This window comes from Toxorhynchites rutilus, chromosome 2, assembly GCF_029784135.1.
Source record: "Toxorhynchites rutilus septentrionalis strain SRP chromosome 2, ASM2978413v1, whole genome shotgun sequence".
NCBI lineage: Eukaryota > Metazoa > Arthropoda > Insecta > Diptera > Culicidae > Toxorhynchites > Toxorhynchites rutilus.
In genome coordinates, this window is record NC_073745.1 from 197,105,138 (window position 1) to 197,132,974 (window position 27,837).

General features: G+C 36.7%; 1 protein-coding gene and 1 non-coding gene across 2 annotated transcripts; one reads left to right on the top strand and one right to left on the bottom strand.

The window, feature by feature from the left end:
• Positions 1-36: 36 nt before the first annotated feature.
• LOC129768781 (catalase) lies at positions 37-27,837 on the top strand. Its single transcript, XM_055770657.1, has 2 exons — positions 37-313; positions 26,138-27,837. Exons 1-2 carry the CDS (start codon positions 260-262, stop codon positions 27,596-27,598), a joined length of 1,515 nt encoding a protein of 504 aa, XP_055626632.1. The 5' UTR covers positions 37-259; the 3' UTR covers positions 27,599-27,837.
• Positions 555-671, bottom strand: LOC129772417 (U5 spliceosomal RNA). Its single transcript, XR_008742615.1, has one exon. It is a non-coding gene; the product is annotated as a U5 spliceosomal RNA (small nuclear RNA).

Sequence of the window (27,837 nt, forward strand, 5' to 3'; positions counted from 1 at the left end):
AAACTAACCGCACGCAAACGGTTATTGTCAGTCAGGTTAAGTTTTTCTTACCGACAACAAAGCTTTTCAGTGCTCCGTCCCTCCCGGTTTATTTGTTCAACTTTTTCCATTCAATTTGAATATTTTTTGCTTCTCCAGTGACTTGTGGTAATAGACTACTATTTATCCTTGTGTGTGCAACCAGGTGCTTATATAATATCGGCAGACTAGTAGTAACCACTTTGTGAAGTTAAATTGCGCAATAAAGCAGCGAAACAAAATGTCTCGGAATCCGGCTGAGAACCAATTGAACATCTACAAGGATAACCTGAAGGTAGGCAATGCACTATGGACCATTCGAGATAGTTTTACTGCGTTATCATGTTCTATGTTATCAGTTTGAATGACTACTTGGATTGGATGCTAATATTGCTCTCGTCCTAAAAATATGTTTTAACATAAACCTTTAAAAACCTATTTTTTTATACTTGTTGCTATCATCAAAACAGAATCGTTTGAATGATACGTACCACACTTCAAAACAACTATTTAACGCTCATTAGATCATGGTTTTTTTCAATTAAAGATCGAGTGAGAACAAAAATTTATTCAGACTCATTAGAGTATCCCTCTCCACGGAAATCTTGAGTAAAAGGCGAAAGATTTATTCGACAATTGAGAGATCAGAGTAATTTCGTACTAAGCCATTCTAGAAATACAAGTGATTTATATAGCAAGAAAATTTCAAATAACAAGATTTACAATCGAAAGTGCAATAGTGTAATCATACTTATAATCGAATGTAGTTAGATAAACAGCAAAACAGGGCTGCTCAGCGTTTAGTGAACATCTTATTTAACGACAATTCAAATACTCAATATGCAGTTTATGATTCACATAATGTTTGAAACACGTTTTTGTTATTTTGAGCAAACTTTCGTTTGTCAGTAAAGTAGAAAACAAAAGTGACAACGGATAATCTACGATCGTCTCGCAATAACTCCAACCAATTTTCACCTTTAAAACGCCTTTTGTTTTAAATGCCGGTATGAGCCGGCAAAGCAGAATACAAAGTAGATGTTCTATTTCGGGGGGCGATTGAACGATGTTATCATAGCCGGACAATGTTGAGTTGCAAAAATATTAAATAAAAATCGGGGAGGTCACATTTGCAACCTGTGAGATAAGAAACCTGCTATCAGACCTGGTGATAGAAAGTTTGTTTTCACTGCGAGTTTTGAGGATGACATTAATTTCGTTGTTTTTCACCTCTGGCGTAATAATTGATTGTGCAAAGCTCAACTGGAAGAAACTCGTTGATAAAGGTGTCCAGCAATCAATCGACTACAAAGTTAAGTTTCGTATTAATGTCTTTAATGTCATTGTTTTCCATTCGGTCATCTTAATAGCAGCTTACAAGGTTAATTATAAACAGATTAACATTGTTCACGAAACAAGGAAATTGTTTACTCGTATTGATTATTTAATGTGGTTACTGATCATCCATCAAAAAGGGTGAAGATATATCGAATTATCGATCCACTCAGTATATCTATGATAACATCGATCGTGTGCATTCTCACAAACAGTCTGCACTTCCAGCTCGTTTATCATACACTGAATATAAAATTACTCAACAGCTAGTTCCAAACAGTTGTTTCCGCACCATCAAGATATGAAACGGAATGAAACTGTTCGCACTACGAAAATGGACAGTAGGACAGACAATGCAGTTCAGTTGCAATTAACATTGCGTGTTTTTTTCTAATATATTTCACTGCGATCCACGGTTCATTTACCAAGCATGAGTGAGGATATAATCGTGTATATCTAGAAAATCTAGCAGTGTAGCGTGTCATACCTGATTCTAGTCTAGTGGAACCACCGCATTTTAATAATTATCCATTTGTCATATCTGCAAGAGCTCGAAAATGCATCGCCAGCTGCTGCTAATGATCGATCGATTTTTATATTCATACCAACCTTAGCATTTGCATGAGTTAATCAATATGTTTCTAAGATCTAGTTATTATGCTTATTGTTATGGACATGTCTAACATGCTACTATATCGTATTCAAATTTTCGGATTCCAAAGCTAGCTATATCAACAACAATGTTTAAGACAAGACCTGCCAATAGAAGGGTTGAATGAACTCAAAACTATCCTAGGTCACGACACTGTGCCTTCCAAAAGTCGATCAATCGTGAACACAATAACATCTATTTTATACGGTTCCCAATGAACATCATGTTGCACTTGAAAATAGCACGCTTATCGCACCATGTTCTCTCAGTCAGCAATGTTCTTGTCATATCTCGGAGGATTTTATAAACTTGGTAAGGTCGAATTATTATGTATTTTACACACTTTGCAATGTTTTGAATGTTATTAAAACAATGTATGCTCACAAGGTTATAAGAACAATTATGGAGGTTTGTGAAGAATATTGTTCAAATAATAAAGCATTGTTTTTTACAACTTCAGGTTATTTTTCATAGGCAGAAGCGATTTTTTTTTTCAGATGAGTTTTGTTTCCTAATTTTTTTTCATGATACGCCCTTTTTCGGAACCATAATAAATGGTACAGGTGTTTGCAATTTGAACCCGTCTTACCCTTACATATTCCATATTAAATGCAGTGATTCGCCCCAAATTGGACATCCCGAGGCATCACCCAGTGTCGTATTGGAGGCGATTGTGACCTGTAATTGGACATATCAACAAATACAACACGAACGAAAACACTAGGAAACGGGAAAATCGTTGAAAATCTAACAAATAACCATTAGAAAAGTATACAAAATACATAATCTAGTGAAATGAACTCAACTTTCGTAGACTTCGATGAAGCATACATGCAAGAAGAATATTAAGAGGAACATTTTGAAGATATTTATTTACTATGATTCTACATCCCATTGAGATTATTTCTGATTCACTACTCTTTTGAAAATGTGCTACCGGTAAACATTCATGACGAATTTCATGCCAACTCAACTGGCCGTTGGCAGCACCATCTCAGATAGCAGTGAAACGTTGTGTGTGTAAAGACATGGGTCATTTAAGCAACTTTGCATACTTGAAATATTCGAAAAAGAATTAGACAATTTTTTGGAAAAAGCCGAATTTTTTTCTTAAATTTTTACAAAAAATTATAACTTAAAACCTATGATACATACAAAATTCATGGAAAAGAATAAAATTTAGGATATTGTTTAAATTTTTTGCGAAAAAATGCCAAAAATTTTTAGAAAAAAAAAATGTTGAAAGAAAAGATATTTTAAAAATTAAAATTCATTTTTCTCAAAAACGTATTTTTTTAAATTCCCAAAAATATATATATGAATAGCTCTTAAAATTTCCAACAATACATCGGAAGATGGGCACTTTTACAGGGTAAAAGTTTTTCTAACAACAACTTTCTTATATTTTCTTTGAAAATGTATAACTAATCCTAATTTTGTTTAAAATTTAAAATTTTAAAGTTAATTAAGTTTAAAGTTTATTTTGTTTTAAAATTTTGTTTATTTTTTTGTAGATGTTATAGTTTTTTTTCAACTTTTTGTCGAAAAATCTTAATGTAAGATTTTTCGACAAAAAGTTGAAAAAAAACTTTAAAAAATATATCAGACCTACAAAATTTTAGTCAAAGAATGGAATGTTGGAAATTATTTTTGTTTTCATTAAAAATTAGCAAAAAAATTTCATTGAAAAAAAATATTTTGAAAATGAAAATTTATTTTTCTCGAAAACATATGCTTTCAAAATTCTGAAAGAAAAAGATATATATAGCCTTTAAAATTTCCACCAAGTTTTCCATACATCGGACGATGGGCACATTTACATGGAAAAAGTTTTTGGAACAACAACTTTTTCATGTTTTTCTTTGAAAAAAAGTTAATCATGTTCAATCCGTAGCATTTTTTTTGTATAAATTATCGCATTTTAAATGCTCTGCTAACTTTTCTCTATTTAGAAACATGTCAAGAACATGTCAAACGTGAAAATTTACACACAAAAATGTTACGAGCAAAACATTTTTTTTTTCATACAAAAATGACATATATTTCAGAAACTATAAAAGATAGAAAGTTGATGTCTTCGACAAAAGTTTTAACAAGATCTAAAACTTTGTCGAATACACTATATCGCTATCTTGACTTTAAACAAAATTAGCAAAAGTTGTATTTTTTTTCAAAGAAAACATGAAAAAGTTATTGTTCGAAAAACTTTTTCCCTGTAAAAGTGTCAATCTTCCGATGTATGGACGACTTGTTGGAAATTGTAAGGGCTATTCATATATATATATATATATATATATATATATATATATATATATATATATATATATATATATATATATATATATATATATATGAATTATAATTTTTAAAATAACTTTTCCGAAAGCAAAATTTTTTTGGTAATTTTTTTTTTAATTTAAACAATTTGCTACATTTTATCCATTAGCATGAATTTTGTAGGTATCATAGTTTTTGAGTTATAATTAAGAAAAAGAATTTGGCTTTTTCCAAAAAGTAGTCTAATTGTATTTCGAATATTTCAAGTATGCAAAGTTGCTTAAATGACCCATGTTTTTACACCCACAACGTTTCACTACTATCTGAGTTGGCATGAAATCCGTCTCATTCGAACTATTTTAGTGAATTGGAACAAATCACCTTCAGCAAAACTAACAGCAAAAAATATCGTGTTGTAGAAACTCGCGCAAAGGTTACATTACAGGTACTGTCCAATTAGAGGAGAATCACTGTTTTAGCCAATACAGCGTTTGTGGCCTACAAACTGTCCGAAATCCTGTTATTAGTGACATATTTTCTATTTTCTCCAAATTTTCACCCAATTTTTATTGGAGATCAATAATGCCAATGTTCCTTATTTTTCAGGATTATCCAGGCTTTTTGATTGATATTTCTGAAATAACCATTTTTTCCTGATTTTTTTAATTGCACTTGAATTGAGATTTAGGGGAACCGCGGGTAATATGGACAGTGAGGGTAATATGGACAAATGGTTGATCTGTATACTTACATTTTGAATTTTAGATTTCTGTTAATGAGAACACCTTCTACATGTTCTATAATATTTAAGCCACCCTATGGCTATGAATACTAATCAAAATTGGGAAAAGGAAACAAAAACCGAAAATCATGCATGATTCCGCGTGTGGATGTAATATCAGCTTCTGCGATATCAAGCATTTTGAGTGGTTTAATATCAAATTCAATGCGCTGATGGTTATATTTCGGTTTGTGAGTTAGCATAGAAGAGATATTAGGTATGTACGGAAAAATAAATTCATTTTTGAGTGGAAAATTTAAATTTTTGAGATAAATTGTACTGGTGGGTTAAAACGGACAGTTTCCAGTGGAAGTGAGATGGACTGTGAAAAGTCTGTTTAATTTGTTCCTAAGGAATGCCCTGCGTCTATAAGTCTATAAATGGAAATCAAATCACCAAATGTGAACTGTTTAGAGCAGGGGTTCGCAAACTATTTTGGGCAATAGACCCCTTCCCCAGAATTAAGTGATACCTCAGACCCCTATAGCCAAATTTTATAAACAAAAATCTATTTGTAGTTTATGTTGTATTCATACAAAATTCTTACTAATTTAAAGACTTTGCGGTTGGTTAACCTGTTATCAGGCCGTAACAACCATATTGCCACCAACAGAAAATATTTTTTTGCCGCACTTGGAATATTTTTTCAATATTTTTCTTCACCAAAGACTTCTAAAAGTTTCTGGCAACACTCCAATTTTTTAGGGCTGCTAAAATTGTACGATATTGATTTGGGTGTCGTTTTCATGTAAAAAACGCGATTTCGCGCCGCCAAAAAATTCTGTTTAAATTCGTTGAACATGCAACAAGTTGATAAGTTTTTCACTGTAAGTGTTCTATTCAGAATCTGCTACGTGAGTTCATGCAGTTTCTTCAACAAAAAAAATACGGGCAGTGGCAACCATCATTTTTTTCAACTGTTTCAATAGTTTATTTTTATCAATGATTATGTGTTCTTCCTCATGTAAGGATTATGTTCTCTGAAGTTTGCGTCGATTCCTTGCTTAGTTTCTACCTAAGACTAGATGAATCAACTGGCTTCTTACTCTTCTTCGTCGTCCAAAAACGAAGGCATGACATGAAGATGCCAGAGTTGCCAAATATTATAAAATTTAGAATTTTTTCGGTTTTTATGAATCGTAACATTTGGTTGGTGCGAATTTAATGATTTTGCATATCTCGATATCTCAAAAATATGTTTTAAAATGTTAAAATAAGTCTGTTAAATACCCATATCTATAATATAATAATGATATACATAACAACTCGTCCTAGATTGTCTGGTCGAGTTGTTATGGACAAACGTGCAAAACAACGGCGCTCAACTCCATTGCTATTCAGGAACAACTTGAAAATTGTGACTAATTCACAACACATGACCGTAGTACCGAATGCTTCGTATACAGCCGATACACAAGAACATCTTGTTGGATTGATGGACTCGCTATCAAAGCGGCGAGAAGAATGTTCAGCCCAGAAATTGATGAACAGTGAAGCAGCATCGACACCATATCGAATTTCAGCTTCATCTAATTTTAGTGATAATGTGCATGACATGAATATTGAATTCGACTATGAGTACACCGTCGATGAAGCGAAAACTTTCCTCGACAGAACAGAACAAAATTCGTTTTTTTATATAGCTCTTTATATCATCAAAATAAGTCAGCGGGAAGGAACATATCAGCAGTGTAACAATTGGTAGTCAGCAAAACACAACCTGGATGGTATCAACCATCTCTTTTTCATATTTACAAGCTAGAGCTAACAACTCTCCCATCTGCATAGTGAATGATGAGACTTTCCATTTCTTCTTAGCAATGGAAATTATATTCCGAAATGTGAAATCGCATTAGGGACCTAACGAAGCTAAATTGACAAATGAGTGTTTTGCCGTTCACTTTATTCCATTGTGGAAAAACACATACATAAACTTGCATATAATTCCTTCACATTTCCTTTAAACCAAATATCGTAATATTCATTAAATTCACTGTTTCTAAATTGAATACAAATCCAACGCTATGTATTTTTATTGACAACACTGAAAAAGTCGACTTTATTTACAAAATTTATCGAAATCAGCCAATCAGAAATCAGAACGACTGACAGAAATTTGGTCCGTAAAAGACGCCCGATTGTCTGATCTTATCTTAGATTTCTACGGCCTTATGAAAGGTTAAGCTAGGGTTGCCAGGTGTATTGAACAGAAATCTGGAATCAAAAGTCAATATTTGTCTGGATTTTTGTCGACATTATTTATACCAGGTTTTAATTCAAGAATTTCCTGAATCTTTACTAGTCAAGGACATTTACTAGTCCACAAGGAACTGCAGTTAAGACAGCTTTTGGTTCGCTCAATTTCATCTGGATATGCTTACACACATACGAAAAGCATAAGGCAGAACTATAGCAAATACACTTCATAATGAGAAGCGATCTCTTTTAAACAAAGCGCCAAATGAGTTGCCTGGTGAAGTCATGGTTGTTGCTCCATCAACCCCATAGCCAATCAAATAAATTTGATATGCAATTTTGTCCCTCTTGAACAACGAAACCATCTCGTCATACAACGTTCTAGAATCCGTTTCGGTAACCTGTATAAGGTAATAAAAACAATCATTCACGAACAGTATACCATTCTTCCAATAGCTAGTTCTGGCTACAAAGGGTGCTCATACACTGTTTGTCCGAATCCAAACATTTGACTCTTTTTGACAGAAAAAAATTAATCAACGTGTACTTATCAAATATATTCGACACAAAATACGACAAGCGACGACAATTCAGTTTTTGGCTGCCTAAAATATTTGTTGCTCTGTTCTTCGAACCATTCGGTACAGGATTAGGTTACCCCTAATATTTCTGTCGAATTTTTACCATGTTCGATGTTTGACATTGTTTTCCACTGTTGATAATTGAAGAGTGGCAAACAAAATAGTGTTTGTACAAATTTCAAACCAAACTTTATCTATCAAAAAACAGGAAGTGGGTTATATCTATGGTATAACCGCAAGGGTGACGTAGGACTATAGTTGATTTAGAGATCATTTGTTTGAAGTTGAATCTGAATTCATTCTGAATGAATGAATATTTGGAGAACTTCGAAAACGAGAGCGTTACGTTGGAGGCACAAGGTTTTATGCATCCAATATTGGATACGGATATATCCTACTGATGGGGAAGAATAATCTTCAGAAGTTATCCTGTTAATTGCGATTGATTGAAAAAGCACAAAACCAAATGTATTTGGTCACAGTGTTACATGGATAGAAAACATTAAAATAAACTCTTTCACATGAATGTAATTTTAAATTCACAGAGGAACTGGCAGTTTTTTTTTCAGTAACGATTAGATATTTCCACATTTTCCTCGATACTGGAAGCCCACCAGTGGTTAATGCTTACTCGATAACCATCTGTTAATAGCACTTGATTGAAACATATTTGGTCACAGTGTTACATGGATAGAAAACATTCAAATAAACTCTTTGACATGAATGTATTTTCCGGATCTTTCTCGATGCTGAATGGCATCCAAACGGAAATAATTCCGTGCGTGTATGTGTATGTGTAGCGGCTGCTTCGATGGTCACCTTTTATTCTCCTGAAGGATCGGCTTCTCTGTGCTCCCTCATAGTTTCAAACATACTGCTTGCGTTTCAGGGCAGATCTCGATCCTTCGCCGTCCAGCACCCTCAGCAACGATGTTGTCTTGTCGATGTCCTCACGAAAAATGAATGCGTCTCACCACCAGAATATCGCTTAAGTATGCTTTTTGTGCGTGATTGAATCGAGAGAAGGCGTGGTTTACGATGGCAATTTGGAAGGCAAACTAGAGGGGAATGAACTCTCTGAGCTCGGAACTTTCGGCGACTGAGCAATAATCGATTGCGGGCGCATACAATATTGGATAGGGAAATATCCTACTGATGGAGAAGCATAATCTCCAGAAGCTATCCTGTTAATTGCGATTGATTGAAAAATCACAAAACCAAATGTATTTGGTCACAGTGTTACATGGATAGAAAACATTCAAATAAACTCTTCCACATGAATGTATTTTTAAATTCCCAGAGGAACTGGCAGATTATTTTCCGGATCTTTCTCGATGCTGAATGACATCCAAACGGAAAGAATTCCGCGCGTGTATGTGTGTGTGTGTGTGTGTAGCGGCTGCTTCGAGATCTTCCCGGGGAACCGTTTGTGGCATCACTCTCCTGCTGATGGATTCTCTTCTGGTCTAAGGTGCACAAACAGGCTCTTGGTGACACCATTCATCCGCGCTTTCATGATAAATGAAGAGCTTCACCACAACAGCGACAACATGCTCCAATCGCTGTTCAATTAGAACTGAGTGGATTTCCGAGCGGCGCTCGCTTATATACCGATTGGTGATTTCAATAGCCTGTTTTGAAAGCAAATTTAAGACTATTGAAACAAGTTTTTGGATCAGAAAGTAACAAGTATAGAACGCGTAGACATTTTATCTTTCGAATGAAGTGTTTATCATACCATTTCGTTCAGTTGTTTAGGAGCTATTAACACTCAAAATCTCGGTCTCCGGCGTAACGCTTTCGTTTTCGAAACTTTGATTTTACACCCCAGTATAGAAATGAAAGACGTAGTCCTACGTGCTCCCTTGGCCTCCCTTGGCCGAGTGGTTAGCGTCATAACTAACATGCCGGGTGTTCGGGTTCGATTCCCGTTCTGGTCGGGGGAATTTTTCGTCAAAGAAATTTCCTCCGACTTGCACTGTGATCACGCGTGTTCTAAAGCTTGCCACTCAGAATGCATTCAAGGCGTGTGATTTGGCATAGAAATCTCAACTAAGTACTAATAAAAATGACGCAAGTAATACTACGTTGAGACGGCGAAGTTCCTCTAGGAACGTTAATGCCATTGAAGAAGAAGAAGAAGTCCTACGTCAAAATGTCAATTGTTTGACCTCCGGACAAAGAGTGTTCGGCTACCTTAAGGTTAGTGACTTTCTTCGACAGATCCGTCGACTTGTCGACAAATAAACTGAACGGATTGCTTCACAAATGACTAATGGGCTCCTCGTGTTGACCATCTCCAAGAACATTCGTGATCACAGCAGTCGCTCTTGTACTTCTAAGTCGCAGCATGCTTCAAGAAATCTTTCAATCATCCAAGACATTTTATGTATGTACTACATACTTTGTAGAAAAACCAGCATATTTATCGGTGCTCTGAGAAAGCCAGCTCAGTCTGGCCTCCCAATTCCTTCGGTGAAATCAGTGATGCAATTTTGAATAACTGTTTCAACTAGCTTGATTTAAATTAGTAAATGAGTGTCTTCAAGTTCCAACAAATTTCGGAACGCAAATGCCAAATTGTTCACCCGTATAAGATGAACATGCGCGCTCATCTATTTGTTGAGTTTTTGAAAAGTACAACAGTAATATTTTCTACTAGAAATCAAGTTGGATCACGTAACGCAACTTCTACTGTTTCTTGAAGGTTTCAAACGAGAACATGTGTTAATTAATGGGGATCAACTGTTAGACCTCGTCGACCTCCAAAATCAATTTTCGTTCATGTCGACCCAAAAAAAACCAATATCGACCCCAAGGGATCGATATCGACCACTTTGAGAACCCCTGGCCTAGACTGTAAGGTCTCCAAATTTAAGATAACTAGTCCATGAATAAAATACCTCACACAAGACCGTTAGTCATATTTTGGACATGAGAAAAGTCGTAGCACGACTAGTGTCAAAAGGTTCAATTTTCTTCAAAAATTTCATCGCAATTGGCTGAAGACACGCTTGAACATAATTACTGACAACGAGACATGTGTGTGACTTTCTGCTATTTCCGAAATTCAAATTGCCGCTTCGTGGGACCCGTTTTGACAGCATTGAAGACGGGTTCGCTGCGTGAACTAAAGACAATTCCTAAACATGGGTAGGAAAAGTGTTTCGATGATAGGATTGTTCATTGGAAAAAGTGTATAGCTTCAGAAGGGGCCTATTTTGAAAGTGATAATATTAATTCAGATAATAAAGACAGCATTAAAAAAAAAAATAAAACAGTCCCGTTATATATTCGACAGAATGTAAACTGAGAATTAAGTTTTGGCATCGTTGTTTTGGGACACCAAAAGCTATCTGGTAAAACGATAACAGAAAGTGACCAAAATCAAAAACCTTGGCCTGAATGAAACAAATTGCTTGACAAAAGACATGCTTTGCAGATGGAGAAAAAATGATGTATCACCGTGACAATGCCCTTCCTCATCCCAGCTATGTTGTAACGACAAAAATAATCGAATTAAAGTTAGAACGCTAAACGCTGTGCATCGTGGTCATTTATATGTTAAAAATGGCAATTATCAAATGCATGTTTTTCACGCCGGTAGGTTTCACACCTAGTTTCGATTAATAGGGCATGGACTAAATATTTTTTCTTCCATTCGGAAAATTCCATCCTGTTTAATGTTCCAAGCTTGCAACAATGTCCAAGACTACGTAATTAACACGGCTATGATACAGCAAAATCATGCTCATTTATTTAACGGATCAATTTCAAATAAACCAATCGCAACACGAAAGTTTTCATCTCAAATTTTTTTTTGTGGGTTTGTTTTGCTTCTTTAGATTTCAAATTTCACAATAATTAACGCGACAATTATACTTTTTTCGTTCCGTTTTCGTGTTTATATTTCTAAAAAAAGGCTTCTCGTCGCAAACATAATTATCTAATCAACGTATAAGCCGGCAATTGAGCGATACGCAATTTGTGTACGGCATCATTCTGCATGCAAGTGCTAACATAATACTTTCCTGTAATACTAGCTGTTATCATCGGGGTGATAACCAACTGGGTGAACATATGTGGTGCTTTATCAGAGCTGCAATTGCAGACTGGCTGTGGTAACATTTGGCACCTCAACCGTTGAACTCACGGCGAAGTTAGCCACGGAATCCAAAATAGATATATCGGATGAATGAGAAGTGCATACTGAATCGGGGAGAATACTTCCTCAGGACAGCCGGCTGCGAATAACGGGTTATGAAAACTTGCGCGCACTCTCAAGCTACCTACGTAGGTCGACCGTTTACGGAGTGTATATACCTTTGGTACCAGTCTGGTTGTAAGGTACAGAAAAACAAACTTTGCGCACACAGATACAAAAGGGAAAGCAAAATGATTTCGCGGTAAATCAGAGCAAGTTTTGTTGAACATCGTCCGAAAACCATAAGCTCCATTGGTCACGCTGATAACAACAGTTTTTGCACGTCGAATAGGTGCAAGAATCGGGAAAGCTCTTTCGGGGGAAAAATACATCCAAAACAACTCGTAGTTATCTTTAGTTTATCTCCCGTTTGCTCCAAGATCCTCGCGATGATACGGACGTTTTATGGTACTCTAAAAAAGGGTACTACATTCGCTTGTTGCCAACTGTTGATTCAGTCATTCTTATCGTGGTTTGCATTCCTATCGCAAATCGGTTAGACGCACATTTCTCGATGATAGAGCAAACAACACATCAGTATTCGCGTGGTATTCCAGAACCATCGTGAGCTTGCAATTTTTAGAATAGGTTCAATACTAACTCAATGTTCGGGGTATCGGTATGCGTTCCACTGAATCATGCACCAGGGAGCCAAGAATAATGAAAACAACGGCCGGGGAATCGCTATATTTGCGTCAGACACACACCGGTTTCAAAAATGTGTGCGAAAGGTTCGATACTTCGCAATAAATAATTCATGAGTCCAGCCTGGCTGAGCCGGGTCCGGTCTGCAAGTGGTCGAAGTTGAATAAAATGTATATGGAAAAAATGTATAACACAAATAAACAAAACACCGATACTTTTTATAATCACTCTGAGAATGAAGAAATCAATTATTCCTTATCTGAGTTTCCCGGAGCATCATTATGTGCAGCCAGATTCGTATGACTGACCAACAAAAACATTCCAACTACCAACGGCATCTTGAGCATGTTTACCAGGTTTACCCAACTATACAGTCTCGTAAGTTACCAACTTTGTACGCCGTTGTAGTAGGAATTAATAAGTAGAATAAGAGCTGGTAAATCATGGCGGAACGATTTTCTTTTTCTGACCACAAGCGAACAGAGGTGCAGAATTCTTTGCATTATTAACTAGGTTTCTGGTAAACGTTTTCTATTTTACACCGCCAGAGAAAATTAGACAGTGTTTTACCGCAGTCCGCAAATGATTTATTCAGTGGAGTGTTCTTTTTTCAAGGTTCTACAACTGGCGGCGGTATCGATTGCATCGATCCAAATGTTAGCGGAAAGTCAAAGAAAAGCTCTCAACGCACAATAGTTGTAGCACATAGATAATAAGAAAAATTGTCAAAGTATTGAACTCCCGGCCCCGTGAGGCTAACGCCATATGAGCCTTGATAAAAATATATATTTTGGAAAAAAAAAATAGTTGTAGCTTGTTCTGATATTTTTGTCAGAGCTTATCGAGTGTTTGTGTATGCGTTGATGCAGCAAACGAAAGTATTCGCACCGCTCTTTCAGTTTACCACGATCCGATCATTGTTATATTTTTCCCAGCAAAAGCCGGTTTCAATTTATATGCACAGTTTGTCACCCGAAATTCAGTTTGGAGTCGAATGGCAAGACAGCAGCAAGATAAAAGGCATTTGTGTTGGTTCGTTGAAAATCTCGAAAAGTGGTCTCCGTTTGATTGCTTTTTTGCCTTCACATCCGATCGCAATACGAATTAAATACACATGCAACAACTCAAGAAGGCAATTGATCTTCTATTCGTTCTATTCGTAAATTCGTAAATAAATGTTATTTGCACTTCGAGAGACCAAAATACTTAAATCTATTCTCTAACGTATTTCTCGGACGATCCATGCGGTGAAAATATCCCGGTGGTGATGACTTGTGTTCTGTACGAGAACAGGAGATTTTTGGGCGGTTTCCAAGTCATCAAACATCATGCGCAATAGTGCCGGAGGCAATCCATGAATTCGAAGCTTTTATGATGTACTAGCTGATCCGACAAACTTCGTCCCGCCCAAAATTTATTTTTCGTTATCACATTCTCGTTCTCTTACTAAGCGCACTTTCATGGGTCCAATCGCAGAACTGTTCATTGATTGATCTTCTAATCTACCCTTTCTTTGTTGCATGGAATAAATGTTTGATACAGAAAATATGATAGAATAAAAACAGTCCTAAATCGGACAATTCCTTTCTCAGGTTTTGCTCTTATCAACAAAACTCGGCGATCCATTGTTATTTATATAGATAGAAGAAGATATAGAAGTGCGTTTTATCACATTAAAATTTACTTCCACCTTCGAACAAAAATCAATTTCGTTAGCGCAAACATCAAATGGACTAACAACGCTTGTCACTATGTAATTGTAGAACATATGCGAATTAAATTTTCCGAATTTTCGAATTTTCCTTTAGAGTTTTCCGAAAATTTTCAATTGTCATGTTTGGTTGGAATATCTTTGATTGAAATATATGTATTATTTTTACGGGACCCTCTCTCCATTTCAGAGGAGGGAGAGGTGTTATACCACCATAGAAACATTTCTCGTATTCAAAAACCCTCACATCCCAAATTCGGCTCAATTTGCTTGATTAGTTCTCGAGTTATGTAGAAGTTCGTGTTTCATTTGTATAGCAGCCCTCTTGCCTTTAAAGAGAAGGGAAGAATTGTCAAACCATATTATCAACCAATTATATAAACAATTATTGCCCCCTAAATTCTCCATATGCCAAATTCGTTCCTGTTTGATTGATTAGTTCATGAGTTATGCAGATTTTTTTTCATTTGTAAGGCTGCCCTTCACTTAAAGATTAGGGAAGGGGTATGTAACCACCATAGAAACATTTATTGCACCACCACAAGCCAAATTTGGGTTTCATTTGTATTGCAGCCCCCTCTAGAGAGGGGGAGGAATATCAATTAACCATAGACACGTTTTGTGCCCCCTAAAACCTCCACATGCCAAATTTAGCTCGATTTGCTTGATTAGTTCTTGAGTTATGCAGAAATTTATGCTTCATTTGTATGGCAGCCTCCCCTTAGAGAGAGGGGAGGAGTGTCTATTCATCATAGAAACGTTTCTTGTCCCATAAAACCTTCACATGCCAAATTTGGCTCTATTTGATTGATTAGTTCTTGAGTTATAGAGTAATGTATGCCTCATTTGTATGGCAGCCCCCGCTCAGAGAGGGAGATGAGTGTCTATTCACCATAGAAACGTTCCGTGCCCCCTAGAACCTTCACATGCCAAATTTGGCTCCATTTGATTGATTAGTTTTCGAGTTATGTAGAAGTTATTCTTCATTTGTATCGCATTTTTTGTTAACTCAATTTTGAAATTTTGTTAGCTCAAAATTTTTAAAGGATAGCTCATTGGCTTTAATTTGATATGTCGATCATCTAAATCAGTTCAATGGTTCAAAAGTTATGAATTTTGGAATGAGGTCCTTTTGGGAAAAAGTGGAGAAAATTGATTTTTCGGACCACCCTAAAATGGAATTGAAAAAAATAAAAGTTGATGAGTCTGAGCCTAGGGGCACGGACGGGATCTTGACATAGGACTGTGATTGTGTGTAGTGATTGCATTTAAATTTAGTTTTTCATTGTTCAAAATCTGTATTTTTTTTCTTTTTTGATACCTCAAATGGTTGCCCTGGAAAAACCGTTTCCTTTATGTACTTGTATCCTTTGAACGGGTTAGATGACATAACGTGATAGAACTCGGTACCGCATTCTGTCCAAAAATGTACACAAAAATACCATTAAAGCCATTACTACCCTTTTCTTCTGTTTATTTAATCATGCAGAAGAAGACAAAAAGTCATCATGTATCATTTTAAAACACAAGTCTAAATAGTTAAGATCTATATAAATATAAGCCTGAGTCAAATCAATCTATGACTACAAAAATATATTATAGATAAAAATAGCATTATCTCCTTCGTTACCACGTTTTCCGGAACATTGTTTGTAATAACTTTATAGTCCTATAAGATCGCGACTACTTATGCTATCATAATCTTATTTACGTGGGTATACCCTTTCGATTTTCTAAATCAGCAGCCATTTAAATTCATTTATTACATTTTCATATAACCAAACAACGTACTCGATATTATGACATCCTGGACCACAATTACACAAATTGTTAGTAGTGAGACCTACACGATAAAAACATGAATTGATCACAAATTGATTGGACAACATACAATATAATATAACATTAATGCCTATTATCGGTAAATGGAGAATAATTCATTTTACGCATGAACTCACATTATGAGCTAACGCCCGAATTTCGGCGAAAAGATGCAATATATGTCGCAATGACGAAAATCTGAGAACCACTATATAGGTGGCATGGAATGGCTGTATATATAGATAAAACGCAAGAATTCCTTTTGCAGTCCAAATCTTCTGAGCGATGTAATTTTTACACCACATAATTCCGCATGAATTTAGAAGTGGATTCTAATTGAATATTCTTGCACTGTTTCGGTGTTTGGATATGCCTTTCCAAATTATATTTATCTGTAATGGCTCATTGTGGATTCAAAACTTCTGTTTCAACAAAATGACAAAATGCACATATCGCTATTGACCACCAATACAATGAATCACATATGCAACACTTGGGGTCTCATAACCATTAGGTCTTTCTGTGAGACAATAGGACTTTCGGCACAATTCGTCGGTAAAATGATACTTCCATTTAGACATTTAAAAATTTTAGTTAAAAAAAGTTACAGGAGGGTTGTGTCCGAGAAACGACAGCATATTACGTAGGATCACGTTAAGTGTTTAATCATTAGATGGTGCACGATAAAAGATGCCGAATGGGAATGAGATAAGAACTCGGGGAAAGCAAACTTGTCCAACCAAAACGTGGGATTAACCGAAGCAATAACTCAAACTCGTCTAATTCATTGCACAGTCCTATATTCGTTTTGAATGAGCAACTGGGAGAGCACAGATGCCTTGTGCCAATTGGCCAACCAGAACGCGGGGTTTTCGTGTAGAAATTTGCTTGAAATTTTTCAATTCTTTTATGGTTAGTTTCATGAAATATATAACTTTTTCCATTGGCCCTGGTTATGATTCGTCAACAAGACTGAATTTCCTCTAAAAATCAGGACGAATGCTAGAATATGAAAAATAAATCAGGGCGCCCTCAAAGCATCTCAAAATCAGGAGTACTTTGGAGTATATATTCCGTATCTGGAACATTCAAAGTAAGATCAAACAACCTGCGAGTTGTCGTGGCTGACTAGAAGCACACAAACCAAGTTATTATCGAAGAACAATCTACGTCAGAGTATCGTGCCTACATACCTTCCCATGATGTAGCAATTGTGAGGGTTATATCCGAAGCGGGTCTGAACCGCAAAACTGCAGTAAGCAAAAGAACTGGAATGTTCAAGAAACAACCCTCAAGGAATGCTAAAATTTTGGACAAATTGGAAAAGTCTCCCATTGAGGAAATCAAAAAAATTACGACGTCCGATTCGTTTCGAGTCACTTTACTGGTTTCGTCCTTTCTGACTACGTTATGGCGAACAAATTGCAAATCAGCGTTTCAAGAACTAGTAACGCGTACATCGTGGGACCACATGGTCATGATGAATCACTGAATCATTCCATGGAAGATGCGGTAAGGCATAACAGAAAAAACCCGATCGAACAAGCGTGCATAATCATGCATTCAAATAAATAGGATCTCTAAAAATCATTGGAAACTTTAAAGATGAATCCTAGTCGTGGCTTAAACAACAAAACAGAGTCAAGCGATATTCCGAAGTCACGTATTTAGTCCAAAAATATAATATCGTAGCGTGCGAAATTTTCTTGGGTACAATATTCCAAAGTCGCATGCTACCGGCAAAGTTTTGAACTGTCATATAATGTTTAACATTTTTCGCGTAGAACGATCGACCACCAATTGGGAGAACAATCCGATCTCGTTCGGAAATACGAGGGCGATCCGATAAGTACTTAGACTCGTCGCCCGATGGTGTCAGTATCGCAAGAGAGATTACTTATCGTGTAGTACATTCTCATAAACGGCTACTGTCAAAATTTCAGCCGAATCGGACTCGTAGTTTTGTTTTACCGTATGAGGAAGCGGGCGTGTTCGCAAATTTTAGAAAAATGAAAAAAAAAATGGAAATTCCGCCGTCGCCACGGCCAAATTGGTCGAATCGCACTACGAACTGCTGCCCCATCCACCATATTCTTAAGATTTGGCCCCGCGCGACTTTTTTTAGTTTCCAAACTTGAAAAAGTCACTCGCCGGGCAGAAATTTGAGTCGAATGAGGAAGAAATTTAAAATATATTTTTCAAGATCAGAAAAAGTTAGAATTTTAACAGTTTTGCCTAATTCTTGGTCCGTGCAAAAAATGGAAGAAGAATTTGGCGTTAATAAATATATGGCAATTCAAGCCAAAAAAACTGACAAATGAAAAAGGTGTATTGTCGACACCACATAGCAAATATGGACCAAGTTTAAGTGAATATGTTAAATATCATGTTTCGGATTTTTATAAAGACGACGATATCAGTCGATCATTACCTGGAGAAAGAGACTATGTTTCTGTAGCCAAAGATGGGAAGCGTCAACACATCCAAAAAAGGTTATTAATAACATCATTACAGGAAACTTTCAACAGATTTAAGGAACTTAATCCAAATTGTAAAATTGGATTTAGCTCTTTTGCATCAATGGTCCGAATTATTGCAAATTGCTGAGTAGTTCAGGAAATCATAACGTTTGTGTTTTTCATGAAAATGTAAATCTTATGCTTCATAGTCTCAAAAAATATTTTTTTAACATTGAATGCAAAGAATATATGGAAAAAATACTATGTAACATATCAAATAGATCAAAATACTGTTACCTTCGTGAATGTAAAAAATGCCCAACAATGGACGAGTTTGGAAACTGGTTTCTAGATGAGCTTCAGGAACGCAATTTAATTGAAATCACTTATGCGCAATGGATTTCTACTGATCGATGCGACATAGAAACTCTTGTAAAACCGGTGGAAGAATTTGTATCTTATTTTTGCGAAAAAATAGAAAAATTACTTACTCATGATTACATTAAAACACAACAGTCCACATTTCTTAACAATATAAAAGCTTAAAAAGAAAAGACGGGTGGGTAATGTCGGGGACATAACCGGAGTGACGTAGGACTATACAAAGGGGACAGCTTTTGTTAAATATATATTTTAAATATATTGTTTTATTTTCTTCTCCTACGTGAATACCTACCTATCTACCTGAAAAATGGATTAGTTTACTGTTTACTCTTTATGAATATGTTGATGGTTCTGAAAAGAACCTTTGGTATTGTGTTTTTGTTATCACTCGATATTCCCATCTTGTTTTGCTAAACCTTTCTGTTTAGCGATTGCGTTTGCCACTCGCCACAGCTTTCACAGTTAGAAAATTTCTTCCCATCCAGCTTTGTGACATGTTGTACAGTAAATTACATTCAATGCGACGTGCCGAAGCGCCACTCAGTGTCGCATTGGAAGCGATTTTAACCTGTAATTGAACATTTGCGATGACAGTGGTACAGTGTCGACTTTCAATGTGAGGTCATAATTTGGATCTCTATGTTTACAAAAATGTCCAACTAAATAAGTCGCATTACATGTCCGTCCAATTAGCTAAATGTCGAACTAATTGTAAATTACTGTACTTTCAATCTGGAAACAATTTAAGAATTGGTGAAAATTGAATAATCAGGAAAGTCCCCAACTATCAATAAGCTCAGAACAACTGCCAAAGTCACATACTCATCAGATCCTGGCAAACAAATGATGAATAAATCAATTTGTGTTTTATTATTATTTTGGATAATGTTTTAGAAAACTTTGAACTGTATTTCCTAAACTCTTTTTTGGAAGGTTTAATGGCCCTGAAAACCGCCTTGTTTTATGGAATGGTTCCAATATAGAAAACTTAGTACTCGTGGTTTTGAAAAAAACCATTTCGAACGCCCTCGATGCCGCCTTGTTCTGGATTTGCCACCAAAGCAGTTTGTATAAAGAACAAACTTTTTTCTTCTGCTACCTGATGCCGTTTTGCGATTGCGTTTGCCACTCGCCACTCGCTGCAACTGCCTGTTGTCTTGATGTCTACCGAACCGAATGTGTTCTGTTCCGAATGCGGGTTTTCTTATCGTCGCGAGCAGCTTTGCCAGCTAACGCGATCACTTCGGCAGCCGAAACTATATAACGCCGGCTAGGTGTACTGGTGCACTGGTACTAACGCGCTCGGCCTAGCTACCCTTGCGGGGAACTCCAGATCAACACGGTTCGAGCGGAATTTTGCCTTTCCCTTCACTTTTCCTCCGTTGCCATGTCCAGACATGGCTGCTTGGGTTGGTTTGTTGATGTGTTGTGATGCGAACCGATGTGGTGTACGGTTTGAATGAGAATGATCGTTACGGCAGCGGAGCGGGGATTTTTAAGCTGACTGGCTGGCTCGAGAATTACGCATGTGTGAGACTGCGACCAATGTTTCGTTCATTTTTTTCTTTTTCCTTTCCAATCGTGCTTCATTCTATTTCGCTGCTGCTCTGGTTGCCCGTTTTGGTCGGTACGATTTGAGGAGCACAAAATGGACCAATCAAAAATGGGCACATAGTGCATTTTGACAATGCTTGTTATTTCACAATTATTCAATTATTTATCTCAAGAAAAATGAAATGTTATTCGTTATGATAGATGCGTAGATACATTTCCTAACAATTGATGCAAAAACCTTTGCGATCTATTAAGAAATGCTCGAGTTATAAGCGTTCCAAATCTTGCATTTTTTCCTACTTGTTCAGTGCCTAGATTTCCATTTCACCCCCTATATCTTCCGGTTAGACGTAGTCCTACGTCAAAATGAGGTTGTTGTGATTTGCAATTTTTCCGAAAATTATTCATTTGTGCTTCAAGATGAAGTTCAAAGTCATCACTGGAACAATGATCAAGCAACAATCCATCCATTCGTTATTTATTATTGAGATGAAAAATGTTCTCTGGGAAATTTAAGCTTTGTAGTTATATCTTAAGTTTTAAGTCATGACATAATAGCTGTGCAAGTATTTATTTCTAAATTGGTAACATTTTTGAAACAACAAATGCATGTAAAAAGAATAAAATTCATGTCGGATGGTGCTGCATCCCAGTATAAAAATTGGAAAAATTTTGCGAGTTTATGTCAGTTTAAATCGAAATACGACATTGACGCTGAATGGCATTTTTTTGCAACATCACACGGCAAAGGACCTTGTGATGCAATTGGTGGTACATTAAAACGGATGGCAACAAAAGCTAGTTTGGCTAGGCAGCATGAACATCCGATTACGAGTGAAAAAACGTTATTTGACTGGGCTAGCAAGCGAAAAGAAGACTATCTTACAAAATTGTCATTTTCATATATGTCACAAGAAGAATATAATCAGGGTGTGGAAGAGTTGAGTAGCATGTATGACAACACCAAACAAATTCCAGGTACCCAAAAGTATCATTCTTTTGTACCTGTATCCGAGAATGAAGTAGCAGCAAAGTTGTACTCTAACGACAATGCAGCAAGTTATCATAATGTGCATATAAATATAAGAAAATAATGAAAAAATTAAATTATATACAACAAAATTGTTTTTTTTATCCCATTTATTTATTAGGCTCATTAGCATTTAGCTGTAACAGAGCCGGGTTTAATCGTGTACATGTACATATGTTTAAGTTTCTATAAATTGTGAATTACACAGTAGTTAGAAGTAGCCATTTAGGCGTTAAGTTTTCTCTTCCATTACATTATGGTAAATTACACAGTAGTAGCCATTTAGGCGTAAGGGTATTCTTTCTGTTCTTCCATTGTTCAGCAGACCGGACAGCGGAGACAGTTGATATTGATCATTGTTGAGTTATTTATAGAAAAGCAGCCCGATATTTCTTGCAGAGCAGAGCAGTTGTATGGATGAATCGATCTTTGTTCCACCGTGGATCGATTTCCATCGCTGATGATGGTTGCGTGGACGTAATTATTCTATAACAACACAAAGATGGTCAATTGAGGGCCCTGAGTTTGAACTCACGATCGATCGCTTGGTAAGCGAACGCGTAACCAAGTGGCTACGAAGACCCCCAACAACAAAATTGTTAGTTGATAAAAATAAATGTTGATAAAAAATAAATGCTAAAAATTCTAGTATTATTATTAGTATCTCTTAAACTCCGATAAATATAGGAATTGTTTGACCGAATTGTAGAGAATTATTTTTTTTTCCTTCTATAAATGTTGTGTTCTGTTGGCGCAACATGTATAACGTTAAAAGTTTGTATTAAGATTTAAAAAAACATTTTTTAATATCGCTACGTTTTTTATTAACCCACATGTGTTCAAATGATTTTCAACGTAACTCCTAAACATATATTTTTACCATGATGATGTATTTGGAAAAGTTGTTGGAAATTATAAGCAAATTCATAAAATTTCATGAACATGACGGTATAACACGACAAACATATTAAAACGGAATATTTATTATAAAAAAGACAATAAATTAAAAATATGTCTCAAAATATCTCGAGAATGGCTGCATTTAGATTTATAATGAGCTTTTTTGTTTTAAATCACATCAGGAGTCATAATTTGTGGCTAAAAATAATTGTTAACTTACAAAAATTCGAAGTTTCGAAAATTCATAAAAATTCGATGTTCAACAAAGTTCGTCAAAAATAGTTTTACCATCTTGGACCCGATTTTTAAATTTTCTACATGACTTCTATTTTATATGAAAAAATTTAAAAAAAATAAAAAATACGTATTTTGGATATTGCAAATTAATGTTTTTTTTTGTAAATAAAAAAAGAGTACTAATTTTTTTTCTCAGTGTATATTTTTTTCATGTTCAGACATCAATACTCTATAACTCTTTATAAGACATTATTTCGGTACGACTCGTAGTTTTTGAGATATAAATTATCAAAGATTTCTTCTACTAAAACGATACGCCCTTTTCAAAAGTTACGCTTGAGTAAAAAAAATCCCAATTGCTGTGGAAAACTCATATTTCCTTCAACCCAAACGGAATAAAAACATTCATTCGAATCAAAAATACTCATGTTTTGTCATTTGTCGATTTCATTTGGAATTGCTGAATAACAAAAGTTGCTTCACTCTCAATGCTGTAACTTACGAACCAATCGACCGATTGATGTTAAATTTTGACACGTATCCATTGGAATATTGTGCTTTGTGATAGTCAAGAAGATTTTTCCAAGAGGCGCCATCTAGACGTCAACCTTATGAACTGTTAAATGAAATTACCTCTTTCCGTCGGTTTTCCCTAAAGATACATTTTTAATGTTTTTTATTTGTTAATTGGCATAAACCTCTATGTAACTTAAACTCTCAATCTAAGATATTACAAATTTTTGATCAAATTAGACCTCTGTGGAGAAAGAATTGCACAGTAATTTTTTTGCATAGGCCTGAAAATAATCTTAGGCGTTGTGCACAAATTCTTGAAAGGCGTTAACGTTCCCTGTGGAACTTTTGCCGTCTCAACGTATGCATTAACTAGCGTCATTTATTAATACTTAGTTGAGAGTTCTTAAGCCAAATAACATGCCTTGAATGTATTTCGAGGGGCAAGCTCTAGAATACGCGTGACCACAGTGCAAGTCGAAGGAAATTTCTCTGACGAAAAATCCCCCAACCAGAACGGGAATCGAACCCGAACACCCGGCATGATAATGTGAGACGCTAACCACTCGGCCACGAGTGCACAAATTACGTAACCCTAAAAATCTGGATTCTGGACACCATCCACCTCCCCACGCCTCTACGTAACGCAATTTCCTATCTCTAATACACAGTAGGTAACGCAACCTCGACCCCCCTCCTCCCCCTTCTCGCGTTGCGTAATTTGTGCACGACGCCTTATTCAGAAAACTACTGGCAATCTATTCCAGTGATCATGAGATTAAATATATAGATAAGCAGAATATATACACTTTACTACAAGTGTGCAATTATTACTTCGTACTTAAATCTAACGCAAAAGTCTTATCAGGTGCATAGTCCGCAATACAGATTCCAATGCAAATTTTCTATTTCTCTATAAATAAAAAAGATTTTTTAGCTCGGAAATACAGATTTCAATGTGGCAACATTGGATGCAATGGTATCCAAGAGTATCAGTTTCTGTTTTGCTTTCGCATGGTATGGTCATTAGAGTGGCAGTGAAAATGGTCTTGCCAAATTTCAAAAACCGACCACGTACATTTTGTTTATTGGCCCAAAAAAATTATCTGTGCAAAGTTTCAGCACCATCGGACATGATTTAGAAGTGCCTCAAAGCGCTCAAAGTTTTGATTTTTTGATCCTCGAAAATCTTTCAAGGGGGGAGTAAAGGAAATTTGGTAAATCGAAATTTATTTTCGATGCCAAATGACTTAAAAAGGCATAAAACGTCGAGATCTGGTGTTATCACAAAAAAAATTGCCGAAAATCGACTTTTTGGGACTTGGCCTAAGTGGCCAAAAAATGAAATCTTTGAGTGCTTTGAGGCACCCCTAAATCATGTCCGATCGAGCTGAAACTTTGCACAGGTCATTTTTGTTGGGCCAATAAACAAAATGTACATGGTCGGTTTTTGAAATTCGATGATGAAATTTTTCCCATACATCCATTGCCCCCTAATGGTCATGAATGAATGTTTGCTTTCATAATTGCGTTCAAGCGAAGGAAGATTTGCGCATTCGGTTTCAGTTTCACTTTTAGTTTTTAAGAGGCTTTAAACTTTTCAATTCATCGCCTCTAAAAGTTTTGAAGATCAATCTAGCTCCTCAAGTATTTCAAGCAATATAGTTTAATGAATCCTTTCTCCTGCCTCGAGGTCTTTGAACACAACGTCCACTGACCTCGTTTCCATCATGTTGCTCAGTAAAAATATAATTTTTCAGTTATTATAGTTAGTGCGTTAGTTTTGCATAATAGTGGGTAGTAAATTATGATCTCAAGTATTTTGGAAAAGTCGTTGAACGATGTGATCCCTCGATAATTTCTACATGTCTCTCTTCTGTTCCAACAAATGAAGACATCCAAAGTGTTGGAGACTAACCATGCTGCAACGTAATATTTAACAGTTAGGACAGCAGCGTTGGAGAATTTTAGTTTTTTTATGGGAGCTTCTACACAGACTTTTATTCCTTAATTTGGAAAAAAAAACACTGAAATAACAAAACAGGTATGTAAGGTTAAAGACTGACACATATTCTGCTCTAGTTGGGTTTGCCAATTTTTTTAAAGATGCATTCATTATTTCTACTAAACAAATTAGTTTTCCGTCTTATAAAACCCTACAGCCCACGGTTAAAATCCAGTCAACAACCAAACCTGTATTGACGGCGGTGGCGGTAACTAGCCGCAAAAAAAGTAGTTGCATTCGAACAAGCGTGACGAGATTCTGAGAATACTTTTCCCATTCATTTTCCTCTAAACCGGTTGCGCTTTTATATACAGTCACTCTTACTAACAGGCACTCACCCTGATTATAGCCGTACCTCTCGATACACATCTACGAGGGGCGAGAAGCATCACAGGTTTTGTTGTTTTTTCTCTCAACATTTTGTTGTTTACGCCGGCACAATGTTTGTCTATTTTGATTCATAGGAAACAAGCGAAGATTGCCAATTCAGAAATCGTTTTGTTTAATGAAATTTCATTTACAATTCTTCAATGATTTTTTTAAAGGCTCATTTGCCACAGTATTTTTTAGTCGGTGTCTTTTCCATTTGAACAATAAACTACAAACTCTAGAGGCGAATGAACTGAAAAGTTTAAACCCTCTTAAAGCCAAAAAGAAGAAGAAGAATAAACTACAAGTTACTATATTTATAATCTTTAATATTTTTTGTTCAATTATTTCGAACTAAATTTGGAGATAGTGCTGAAAAATTATCTTTTCCGTTTATCAACAATATCTTTCGGATTCCTCGCAGTCCATCAGATACTAAAATCTCTTTATCCTCTTATTTTCCAGGAAAAATCAGTTGCTACCACGGGAAATGGCGCCGCACTGGGCACCAAAACCGCCACCCAAACCGCAGGTGAGCGGGGACCGATAGTGCTGCAGGATGTTCACTTCCTGGATGAGTTGTCCCATTTCGATCGCGAGCGCATCCCGGAACGTGTGGTGCATGCGAAGGGTGCCGGCGCGTTCGGTCATTTCGAGGTAACCCACGACATCACAAAGTACTGTGCGGCTAAAATGTTCGAAAAGGTTGGCAAAAAAACGCCCATGGCTATCCGGTTCTCGACGGTAGGCGGCGAAAGCGGATCGGCCGATACGGCTCGCGACCCGCGTGGGTTCGCGGTGAAGTTCTACACCGACGATGGTGTGTGGGACTTGGTCGGCAACAACACGCCGATTTTCTTCATTCGTGATCCGATTCTGTTCCCAAGCTTCATCCATACACAGAAGCGAAATCCGACCACTCACCTGAAGGATCCGGACATGTTCTGGGACTTTATTTCACTGCGTCCGGAGACCACTCATCAGGTCATGTTTTTGTTTGCCGATCGTGGTATCCCCGATGGATATCGCTTCATGAATGGTTACGGTTCGCACACCTTCAAGCTCATCAACGCCGACGGTAAACCGGTTTACTGCAAGTTCCACATGAAGAGCAACCAAGGTATCAAGAATTTGGACGTTGATCGTGCGAATGAGCTCGCTGGTTCGGACCCAGATTATAGCATCCGTGATCTGTACAACGCGATCGCCAAGAAGGACTACCCGAGCTGGTCAATGAAGATCCAAGTGATGACCTTCGAAGAGGCTGAGAAAGTCAGCTTCAATCCATTTGATGTTACCAAGGTTTGGCCACAAGGTGATTTCCCTCTGATTCCGGTGGGTCGTCTGGTGTTGGATCGCAACCCGAGCAACTATTTCGCGGAGATTGAGCAAATTGCTTTTGCTCCTTCGCATCTGGTTCCTGGCATTCAAGCATCTCCGGACAAGATGCTTCAAGGGCGTCTATTTTCATATGCCGATACTCATCGTCATCGTCTGGGAGCTAACTATCTCCAGCTTCCAGTGAACTGTCCATATCGTGTTGCCGTCAAGAACTACCAACGTGATGGTCCGATGAATTCCACTGACAACCAGGGTGGAGCTCCCAATTACTATCCGAACTCTTTCGGTGGTCCGGAACCGTGCGAATTCGCCCGTAAGCTGCAAAATTCGAAATTTCATGTGGATGGCGATGTCAACCGTTTCGAAACCGGAGATGAGGACAATTTCACTCAACCCGCTATCTTCTATCGTCGCATTCTAGATGAGCCTGCCCGTCAACGTATGATTTCCAACATTGCCAACCATCTGAGCAATGCATCACAGTTCATCCAGGAGCGCACTGTTAAGAACTTCGCGCAGGTCGATGTCGACTTTGGACGTCAACTGTCCGAAGGCCTCAAATTGCGTCGCTCAGCCAACTTGTAAGGAGTTTTCGAAGAGGATTGGAGATGCCGTTGGTACAATCACACACATGCAAGCTTAAATTTTTATAATATTTTCACTGTAATTCATACACGAAGGAAGACGGGGTTTATATATAGCTGTGGGCATGTATCACAATGTTTATTTACAAATTTTGCAATGAAGATGTAACTGTTATATTTTCTAGTTTTTAAAATTTTTGGGATTGCATTTCATTCCAATAAAGTTTAACGGTTTCCTAA